This window comes from Barbatula barbatula (assembly GCF_947034865.1).
Source record: "Barbatula barbatula genome assembly, chromosome: 1".
NCBI lineage: Eukaryota > Metazoa > Chordata > Actinopteri > Cypriniformes > Nemacheilidae > Barbatula > Barbatula barbatula.
The window spans coordinates 16,326,064-16,337,517 of record NC_136766.1 but is presented as its reverse complement, the minus strand read 5'-3'; the positions used below and the strand labels follow the sequence as shown (position 1 = coordinate 16,337,517).

Here is an 11,454-nt window from a genome sequence, read left to right as displayed (position 1 = left end):
AATTTTTTTCTTTATCGTTTATTCCCCATCAAGTCCTTCAAACCTTTATACGAGAAGATATTTTAAGTAACGTCTCAGCGTTTTTGTGTCTATAAAATTATAATTAGTGGAAATAAAGTGTCAAATAAAACATTGAGAATTAAAGATCTTACCTAAACATCTAGGGGACATTTATCATTTCCCTTTAGACAGCTTTAAACAATTTTTTGTGTTATCGTATTGTTCCTGTATCACACAAAAGTGCTTTGTTGTTATAAAAGTAACCCTGGGCACTGCTCCGTCACCATTTTTCAAATGCCAACACACGGACAGGTTTTACAGCAAAACCTAAGGCTGAATACGCGATCTAACTCTTACTGTGACATTCTTTAAATTCACCCCATTACTGTTCAGTGTGATGGCCAGTGTAGTGTACATAAATCCAAAACACATTTTAGACAGGCTTACGTAACAAAAAAACAGCTGTTTTGTCGCTTCAATTTAAAATAAAGTGTAACATCACAAGACCTTTATGATAATTTATGCTTTAATTAAAGCACCAATATGTTTTGCTTTACAAACATTAACAGCAAATTAATTTCATCAAACCTAAATTTTCTTTGCTCTTTCACACAAACACTCATTAATAAAAATTTAAGACATAAAAAGCTAAATAACAATAAGGTTCGCCTTTAACTGAAAATATGCACTGTTGATATGTTCTGTTCATTTTTTAAGGTTCTCTAGGTATCCGATGAATCGCTTAAGGTTGATCCTTATGTTGTCCAGAACACAAAGCTGATCAGGGCTGTATTTTCCTCTTCCTTCCTTTCGCAGCTGTAAAAGCACAAAAGGGCCAAACTGTGAAAGGGCTGCCATCTAAAGGCCTTGGAACATACTAGAATACAGAGACCTAGCAATGAAAGTCCAGACTATGCCAGACTTTGATTTAAGAAATGTATAATGTATAACCTAGAGGTCAATATTAAACATGGATTTGAAAAAGTATTTTTGTGAAATTGTAAAGGTGTGTAATTGTGTTGCATATGTTTGATATTCCTTAAAGCCTTTCTGTGATACCTTGGCCCTGAATCCCGGCTGAAGGGCTTTGAGAGATGAGAGCAGGTTTATATGTTTTGCTGCTTTCTCTGCTTCATCTCCATCAGCAAACACATCAAAGAGGGCGTCCAGCGCCTCTCCGCACACCACCAAGTTAGGGTCCTTTGTTGCCACATCTAATAATGCATTTCCAATCAGCTGCAAATGAAGATTTTTACTAAGCTTTCACCATCACATATTACTTATTTGAACATTTTTAGAATTAACTGGAACAGCTAAGCCATTACGCAATGCTGGAGCTTACTTGCTTCTATGTTTTAAACATTTCATTCTTAAGCATGGCTAAACAAAATAATTCCTATTGTAAGTTAAACTTGTCAAGTTGGTTTCTTTGTATCTATTCCTATTTAATTTTGAAAACATTAAGATCAAATGAAGTCTTTAATTTCACCTATTCTCTTTATGCAAAAAATGTATCGCGTTTGCATAATGAGGATACTGCACAGGTAATATATAGAATACGAATGTTGATTGACAAATGATCTGAATTCTATCACTATCAGTATTACCTGAAGAGTGTCCGCAGTGTCTTTCTCTTTGGCAAGAGAGCTTCCTGTGATGCCGAGAACGGCCAGAGCATTAACTCTCACACTGACCAGCTCACACCTGCTAGCCGCCTCACAAAATCTCATTAGCTGGTGAGGAGTCATACACTGCACGAAAACACACACAAAGAAATACAAGCTACAGCTTAAAACAATTATGTACCAAAAGATAAAACCAGTAAATGCTGTCACCTGAGGCATGTTTTTGGAAGCCATGATCTGTAGCAGAGAGCGCAAAGCGCTGGTCACAGCCTCCAGGAACTCCTCATCCTTTAATAACTCTAGAAATGAAACCACAACAAATTACACCCTGAAGTAAGCTTGGCTAGTCATATTAATGGCTTGACAGATTTTGTATGAAATCCATTGGCACCGACCTGATGAGCTGAAGACCAATGAGGAGAGGTGCTGAGTGACAGCCTGGAGCCCTGAAGCACCACCAAGAGATTCTGTGTCCATAGAGGCAAGAATATTATGGAGACATGTCAGAGCCCGACATTGCACCCGGTGCATCCTGGGAGAAACAGAACAAGTATATAAGATTTGGGTTTTCCTGGTTTATTACCATGCAATGACCACCTGTAAAAAAACACATGGATGATGATGTGCTCAATTCAAGAAACAATAGACAATGTGTGGAGTAATTACTTTCTCAAGAGGCATTTCCATGAAGGGTCCTTGCTACAGATCTCAAGGGCAGCAGGGCTTGGGAACTCTGCCTTCTTTAAAACCTAAAAATAAAAATAATATATAAAATGAACACAGCTGACAAAAGCAATATGTTACACAAAACTCCTCATCTATTCACCTTATAATTACCAAAGCTCTTTAACACAATTGAGACAAAATGCAGTGCAATGCAACATGTTTCAGCGTATACCATCATAAAAAAACATCCCCATAAAATCCCTGCTGTTGTAGGTTTTGCTTACTTTGTAATACCACTTTGTCTTACCTGTTGAGGTATGCTGTGGTTGAGCAGGGTTGTGTGTAGTTCGGCCGACAAGCAGAGAGGAGAGAAGAGGGAGGAGTTAGAGTCTGTCATTCCATCGGCACACATCTCACTCTCATCACTGCTGGACATCTCTTCCCACTCATCATCTGATGGCTCTACACACACAACAATAACTCACTGAAAATGAACATGTTAGACAATATTGATATTGTCAATCCAGATATTGAAATCCTTTTGAGAGAAGTAATTTCCCTTGAATAACCCATCACGTTACCAGGTTTGGTCTTCGCTGACACAAACATGGAAGTAATTGCGCTAATTTGGCACATTAGCACTTTAAATTCAGCAAAGTAGCATAATATTTATGTTGCACTCTGAAACATCCGCTTGCCATATATACACACACACTCACCATCAGAGCAGCACATGTTGACAATGATTTCCAGGGACGTCTGCTGTGCTGACAGAAGTGCACTGGCCTCCCGTAACTCCAGTCTGTCTCTCTTAAAAAAACACAGACCACAACACTTATTTAATTTTATGAATATAAGAGATGGAGAAATCTTCATAAAGCTGCTTGAATTTTTTTTAAACCAATAATGAAAAATCTGTCTTCATTAATTCAATAAGAGTAAAAGAGTCAAGAGGGCCCCAGAACTGTTTGCTTTCCTACATTCGTCGAAATATCATCTTTTGTGTTCAATAAATAAACCTTCAATGGTGGCCAGGAACCCTTTGGTTACAAGCGTTAATTTAATATCGTTCTCTATGTTCATCAGAACAAAGAAATGTATACCTACTTGCATAACAACTCAAGGGTGAGTAAATTATCACAGAATTCTTATTTTGCAATAGATGTTTTGCTTCTTTTCATTTCTTTTCACATTTGGCATCAATATCCCTTTCGAGCAATACACACTTTAGTTTGCTAAAACTAAAAATAGGCGCAAACAGAATCCCAAATATTTTTCAGTTGTTTTAGCTGAAACAAATGTAAATACCAGGTATAAACAGGGCCACAAATGCAGGAAGCAGTTGCATCAAAGCACACCATGCATATCCAGATATGTAAAGCCCCAGGATGCCCTCTGGACAAACCAGCAGGATCTCTAGACAGGTTACGGCAGCCCTACATACTCATACATGAAAGGGACATGTCAGTCTGCGTTAAGAGACAGCATAAATAACATGTCTCTAAGGGACAGATGTGCCATCACATGGTAAAGATGGTTCGAGGGTAAAAAAACAGTATGGTGTGCCCTCCCTCACACTGGCCTTAATTGAGTCATGTAACATTTATCCAGAGGGTGAGACCGAGCCATCATGTACTGGAATGTAGTAAAGACAGAATATCAGAGGGCACTGCTAACCTCTGTATAAACTCTAACTTCTTAGCTTACAGTGTGTGTGCAAACTAGACCTGTTATTAAATGTATGATATAAATTATGTTATGCTTTTATTAGTGCATGCTAAATTTGTATTAAAATTATAATTACATTGAATTCAAATGCATTTTTCTCTTGAAAACAATATTTTTTACCTTACCAAAATGACATATGCCTTTATATGTATGATTTGACAAAAATGATCTTTTCTCACACTGATAATAAAGAGGGTATCTGACTGAAGCTATGGAAAACAGACTGTTTTAGATAAGTATCAGATGGCAGTAACAACAAATAGTTCAATTGAATGCTATTCAATTTACTAATCTAATAAAGTATCATGTTTACCTTGGCAGCCCTAATGCAAATATTTCCTTTAAGGTGCCAACTTTACATCTTACAAAGACAAATAGTACAAGCTATAACTTACAGGCAACAAATCTGAGATATCATTATTTTTCTTGGCTTTCCCGCCATTTGCCTTTCCCCTATTTATCTTCCCATCCTCCTCAATCATCTCTGCTTCGGCCATGTGCCCTCCAGCCTGCTCGTCTGTGTGACTTGACTCTGTTGCAGATGTGCCATCTTTAGACAGATGGGCAGATTCAGCACGCCACAGATCCGGGATCAGCTCTCCAGCGTCCAAACTGAGGCTGTGTGAGAGAGTGGCCACCAGTGCACTGACTGTCTGAGACTGCTGCGCTGAAGACAGACTGTTCTTCAGATTCCATAAACAGCCTTGGAAACAAAATAAACAACTATTATCTATATGAAACATTCATAAGGCTCATTCAAACGTTTATCAGCTGGTCACAAAGCACTAATACAGCATTCATTAATTAGAGGAATTTTGCAGGTTTAATAACTGGATTGTACATGTTTTATTTTGGGCCATGTGTTTTACCACAACTGTTTCATTTTCAAGATGATGTGTAAGGCAAACAAAAAGAGAGTTGTATGCATTTAGCCATTTATAAACACATGAGGCATCTCATATTAAGGTCCACAAAGAAACTTATGTCTGGGGGAATATAGACCTGAAAAAAGGCTTCAACATAGCCGATTTACATAAAATAGTACATTTTATATTTTTAATATATGTATGTATATATTACATTATATATTTAACTTTTCAAGTTTTGGAGGAGGTAATTCATGCTTTTATTACCTAACGTTTAGACTACAATAATTCGTTGTATTCAGGTCTGCCTCAGTCATCACTTTAAAGCGCAAGTAACATCAGATCATGAAAATTACATTTCATGCAGTGTGTTATGTTGCCGTGTTATAAAGCAAGCAGTCTGCCAAATTGTAAGTCCGAAGGAAAATTAATAGCAAAGTTATTGGCTTGTAAAAAAGGGAGTCAACTCCGAATCAGGCAAACGAGATGTGACCTAGTCTCTAACCGCTGCATATCTACGTCGTTAGAAATAGTCACCGCCTACGTTTTGCTAGGACTGCCGCGAAAACTTCACTCTCTCCCCCAAACACGGTCTAGAACCTGTGTTCTACGTTGTGACGCAAAGTCCATCTTATTTAAACTACCAAAAGAAGAACTAGAATAACCCCAGGGTTTTACTGTGCGCGCATCATTTCACTGAAGATTGCTTCAATAATCTTGGCACGTTCACTGCAGGATATGTTAAACGACTATGCTTGAAAGAGGGGGCAATACTGACTTTATTTGGACCTGTTAGGTCTACCACCGAATCAAAACCTGAGATTGTGACAAAAAGATATTTGTGTACCTTATACCTCTGTTTAGCTAATGCATATAACACTAACGTTAACATGTACCGTTATTTCTGGGGTATTACAGTTGGTTTATCTAGCTATGAACTCAGCTATTTTAAGTGTTCAATCTATTTGACTATTACTGCAGCTTTTGCCAGAGGGGAACCGGAATCCCCTGGTTAGGCCTGGTTTGCCTCTTAGGTCATTTTGCTCCTCCAATGGAGTTTTGGGTTGATCGCCACAGTTTGCCGGCTGGTAGAATTTTATAGTTTGATATAGGAATTTATAGTTTGTCGGATATTTGACCTGTGTTTTGATTTGCATAACCTTATATGTTTTGCTTATAGTCAATATTTTCTTGTACAGCTGCTTTTTAACAAAGAAAATTGACTTGTCCGTACACTGTATGCCGTGACAATAAGTCCAAGTATAATACTGTTACTAGAGAAGTGTAAATGTCCTTTTTGCCCCTATATAGATATATAGGGGTGAAACTAAAATCTTTTTTATACTGTCGACTTTCTAAAAATGCTCTTTGTAACGTAACATAACGCACAGTAAAGATGAAATATTATTACTAACGTATTAACAGTATTTAAAGTAAAAAATAATATTTAATTTCAATGATGAGCCAAAGAAAAACATGCATGTTGTCACACTGGAAGTTTGATGACAAGAGTTGTCACTTGCCACTGAGAAACATCGTGCTCCAGTCGTGCTGTCGAGTTTCTTGTTGATTAGCGTTTTAGGATGTTACTTTGTCAGACTCTGCCTCAAACTACTATTTATACACTGTATATAATATCCAACCACCTGTAAACCGTAATCCAGTAATGATGGTTTCATTTGGGGCACAAGCTGAACGTGTTTGACCAAACACAACAGGCCAATCACGACACTAGGCTCGCGGATAGGAGGGGATTAGACGGATGAATCGTCAGAAAGGTAAGAATTACTTCCTGTTATTACAACATAATAGTGTTTTTACACCTTGTATGTACACAAACTTGTTGTTGGACACTCCATAAACCAAAATATGACCTTAAAAATCCAATGTTACAAAGTATTTAATACCGCCACTTGGAACAAAATGCAGCTTCAAGGCTGTTGACCAGGGCTAAGAAATATGACCATGTCACTCCAATATTAGCTTCTCTTCATTGGCTTCCGTTCCAGTTTAGATTTCAGTTCAAGATTCTCCCATGGTTGTTTTTCTACTTTTTTAATGGGCAAGCTCCATCTTATGTGAAAGATCATCTTATCCCTTTGTCATCTTCCAGACTTTTCTTATTGGAATAAATCCAGAAAATAACAATTAATCTATACATTCCTTATTTCCCCATTAACAACAACAAAGTGGAAACATAAACAGACAATCACAACCCTTAGTATACCCCACTGTCCACCCACAATAATCAAATGATTCCATAAAAAAACTAAAACATTATGAATCTTACGAATTAAGTAGAGGACACCATTTTTTATACAATTTGTCAGTGGAACCTCTTAATGCAAATTTTCTTTCAATATATAGAAAAGACAAGAGATCTTCTTGCCAGGAAAAAGAGGAGGGAGATTTAGAAGACTTTCAGTGTGGTAAAATTAGTCTGGGAGCTATTAGTGATGCAAGGGCAAAAACATTAGCATACTTTTTTGTGTTCTCATTCAAAATCGATGAAACTAAATTAAAGGGCATGGCCAAAACTTTAGAACAAAAAAGAAAACACATGGGTATGATCAGAAGGAGCCAGCAAAAACCTATTCCAAGTGACATCCACATCCAGCAAAAGCTTACTTAATTTTACGTTTGTTAAATTATTTCTATGAAAAACTTTCAATTGAATCAGACTCAGTCTGGCACAGGATGAAGAGTTAACTCTGCCAGCAGCTAATTCCCACAATACTGAATTCTTCTTCCCATTAATGTTTAAAACGAGAAGATGAAGGCAAAACATAAGAATTTTATTATTAAAAATTTCTGTAATAGACTCTTTTCATATAAAGAAGGTTCAGGCGGACAATGAGAATGAACAGTTAGATTGTGGTATACAAATATTTTCTGCAAGAGCAGAAAAAGTTGTGAAAACACCAATAAATAAATCTGAAAAATGCACTAGACCCTTGTTTTTCCATGAAACATAAACATAAGGTTGAAGGAAGAAATTAATTATATAAAAGGGCCATAAAGAGGAGAAGCAGCAGAAAGTTTTAAAATGCTTTCTACTGCCGGCCAGATTCTTAACTGGAAAACATTCACTTTTATAAATATTAAGCTTGTTTCCAGAAAAGGATCCAAAGGAATTAAAAATATGCAACAAATCAGTGATTGAGGTGACAGAATCTGAAATATAAAGCAAAAGGTTATCAGCATAGAGTGAAACTCCCCTAATGATGCCTGAGAAAAGCAAGGAATTTTTCAAAGAGAGGTTTTATAGCTAACGCGAACAATATTGGAGAGAGAGGACATCCTTAACAAGTAACTCTCGTGAGGGGAAAACCGTTGATAGCCGTTGGATAAAGAATCATGATACATATCTAACCGTAAAGGTGCCAACTGTTTGGCAAATCTTTTGCAGAAATCATTCGGAAAACCGTCTGGACCAGCCACCCTACCAATTTTCACAAGATAAAGAATTTGTCAAATCGAATTTAACTCGAGAGGTCTATCAAACTTATCAGATACATCTGCATCTAAAACATTATCCATAATGCAATCATCCATGGGAGGTTCTGATTCATAAAGATTAGAGTAATAAGAAAAACTACAGCATTGATATCAGATGGATTTTTTGTTAAACGACCAGATTAATCATTGATCGGAGTAATTAGACTAGAGGCCGCTAGTCCTTTAAATTGGGAAGCCAATAACCGACCAGCTTTGTCTCTGTACTCGTAAAAGTAGCTTTAGATCTTCGCAGCATAAATTCAGCATTCTGTGTACTGAGCAAATTAAACTCAGTTTTTAACTCCACCTTCTTAGCATGCAACTCAGGAGTAGGATTATTAAGAAGCTGACTGTCAATTTCAATTATAGCATTTACTAAGTCTTGTAATTTTAGTTTTCTCTGTTTGTATTTATAACCAGTGTTTGGAATAATATAACCTCAGATTATCTTTCAGACTTTTAAGATCCACTGACAAGGCTCTGTCATTGCCCCTCTTTTGTGTAATCAACTCCCTCTGGACATTCGTCTTGCATCTTCCATTATGGTTTTTAAATCGAGGTTGAAAACTTATCTTTTCCCATTGGCGTTTTAAACTTATTTTACTTTTTATTTTTTTGCTTTCGGTATATTCATTGTTGTGTGTCACTTACCTGCAGCAAGTGTGTGCAGTAGAGTGTGTTCCATACTGATTTGTTTGGAGGACAAAATTCTGTCCAAGACAGGAAACATTGCTGAATTCACCCTATGCACAAGGTCTGAGTTCTCTTCTGACACAGTGTGCAAACAGTGAGCTACGCAAACAACACACACACAAAAAAAAGCATTAGAATGTATAGAAATCACCATGCATCTCTGTGTCTATTTGAGAGGATGTATACCTGCTGACAGCGCCAGCTCCATATTCTGATGATGCCTTTCCAGACAACGTAGAAGAGCATCTACAAGTCCAGCTTTGTTAAACACGGACACTGCTGTGCTACTGTTCTCACTACCCACACACAGCAAAACACACAACGATCCATTGTTAGCATATCGGAGACAATTTAGTTTGGGTTATAACCCAGTTACAATTGTTTTGTCCATTTTCTGTATGCCTGACACCAAAATGCTCACAGAGTAGTCACAAAAAAACCTGCCCTCCACCAATCTGATGTATTTGAGACACTTATCACACAACTGTTAGTAACAGGTGTAAACATGATCCTAGTGTCTGGTTGAGTTCAATCTTACCAGAGGTTCCAAAGTAAATTCACAGCCTCATTGGCAACATTCTCCACCGTGTGCTTCTGTCCTTTCTTAGCAGGAGAAGGGTTCACGTCAAAACCAGCACAGCACTGTTATCCACAGACAAAAAACAGTCAGGCAGGAAAGTGAATTTGCCTGAGATTGACTTGAATTTGTCAGATAATAAAATAAAAATTTGAATGGCAAATGCGTGTAAATAATGACAGAATTTTCATCTTAAAAGATTTATAATGGTAAGATGTTCACCATTTCTTATAATAATATATTAGATGTTAATGCTGTATAGATTCAAAATTCATACCTCCCTCATGAGGGCAATTAGAGGCGTCAGCACGTCCTGTCTGACCATGTTTTCACACACTTCAGGGCCTCCGCATGCACTCAGATTCCTGTACAGTACAGAAGGTACTAATGAACAACTGAGATCTAATCAGTCTTATTTAAACCAGTGCAAAAGGTAATACACCAAACATTCATTTGGCTGACACTTTGGTCCAAAATGATCTCATCAGCATGTGTTCCCTGCAACTAGTACCCATGACACATCTCAAATTTCAGACACTCTAATTAGACACTTCAGTGCACATTCCAATTTTACTGGCACCACACCTGTGCCTGTTTATGAGAAAAGTGTAGTTAAGATCCATGGGCTGGATGTGAACGTATTCCTCTATGGTGTGTCTGTGGTTTTTGTTTTAAACCTCAGGTTGAGTGTAGGTTAGTACCTGAGTGCTCCAGCAGCTGTTTCTCTGACGGCCAGGCTGTTATCCAGCAGTAAGGGTCCGATCTTTCTAACAGCATCTCTCTGCAGGAATCCTGGGATGATCTGACTCTGCTGTACAACACGAGAGATACTCGCACATGCATACTCGCGCAGATCTGCTGACGGACTCTCCAACTAAACACACAGAGAAAAACAAACGATGGGTTATAAACACTCTACATTCATGTTAGAAAAAAGACCGTCTCGTTCAGATATAAATATATGAGAACATGTTTCCACGTGTGTGACAGATGTTCGCGTGTAAAGCAGTTTTGCTGACTAGCTTCTATTCCCCATGGCATTTAAAGAGCTGGTGCTGTAAATACATTTATTTATTTTACCAAAATTCTGCTTTAAAACGTAATGTACTGCCGAACTGCAAAGCCGTCAGAGGAGTACTTTTAACTCATAGCAGCTTACTTTATCGAGAAACTCCGCGGCAGGGGAGTCATCATCATCCTCTTCTATTTCGTCAATAGACTGTTTAGCTGAAGTTACCGCAATGCCATCGGGTGAAAACTGCGGACGTTTGAATTTGGTGTTCTTCGTCTTTCCCATTTGCACGTGTTTTGTGTGCTGGGTTTACACTTTAAAGTCTATCAGCTACGAATAACTCAGCCAAACCAACGAGCACGAGCGACCATGTGGAAAGCGGACGCACCGTACAGCGTGAAAGATTGTCGCAAAAGTGTCGAAAAAGCAAAGTGCGCTCCATCTAGTGGGCCTGAAACGCATAAAACAAAGAGCGCTCCATCTAGTGGGCCTGAAACGCAATGCAGCTGAAAGGTGGGCGTGAAAGCAAAGGGAGGATGGGACTGATAAAAATCGAATAGCTTGGCAGAGGAAATACAGTTGAATGGTCAACAACCAGTCATCTGTTTTCTCGATAAGATCTCATCGCTCAACGATATATAAATCAAAAGCAAGCGCATTTGATCTTGTTACAGACAAAGTCCTTCAGGAGAGTCCGTGTCTAATCTTTAACAGTGTTAAAGTAAGTAAATTCTTCCCTTTGCTGTCTATAATCTGCCTGATCTTCTGCATTCCCTCTTTGGAATCTGG

The 11,454-nt window shown here is 37.9% G+C and overlaps 1 protein-coding gene across 1 annotated transcript; it reads right to left on the bottom strand.

The window, feature by feature from the left end:
• Nucleotides 1-105: 105 nt before the first annotated feature.
• On the bottom strand, nt 106-11,141 carry heatr3 (HEAT repeat containing 3). Its single transcript, XM_079447627.1, has 15 exons — nt 10,813-11,141; nt 10,355-10,527; nt 9,931-10,018; nt 9,615-9,718; nt 9,263-9,372; nt 9,035-9,175; nt 4,415-4,722; nt 3,011-3,101; nt 2,599-2,753; nt 2,292-2,374; nt 2,021-2,157; nt 1,836-1,924; nt 1,608-1,751; nt 1,060-1,236; nt 106-816 (listed from the first exon to the last, which is right to left on the bottom strand). Exons 1-15 carry the CDS (start codon nt 10,948-10,950, stop codon nt 706-708), a joined length of 2,049 nt encoding a protein of 682 aa, XP_079303753.1. The 5' UTR covers nt 10,951-11,141; the 3' UTR covers nt 106-705.
• Nucleotides 11,142-11,454: the final 313 nt, after the last annotated feature.

Coding starts and splice junctions, on each gene's coding strand:
- heatr3 (XM_079447627.1), bottom strand. CDS start 10,950: ATGGGAAAGACGAAGAACACCAAATTCAAACGTCCGCAGTTTTCACCC. Junction 1,752..1,835: donor CTTCCAAAAACATGCCTCAG/GTGACAGCATTT, acceptor GTTTTCGTGCAG/TGTATGACTCCTCACCAGCT. Junction 1,237..1,607: donor ACACTGCGGACACTCTTCAG/GTAATACTGATA, acceptor CTTCATTTGCAG/CTGATTGGAAATGCATTATT.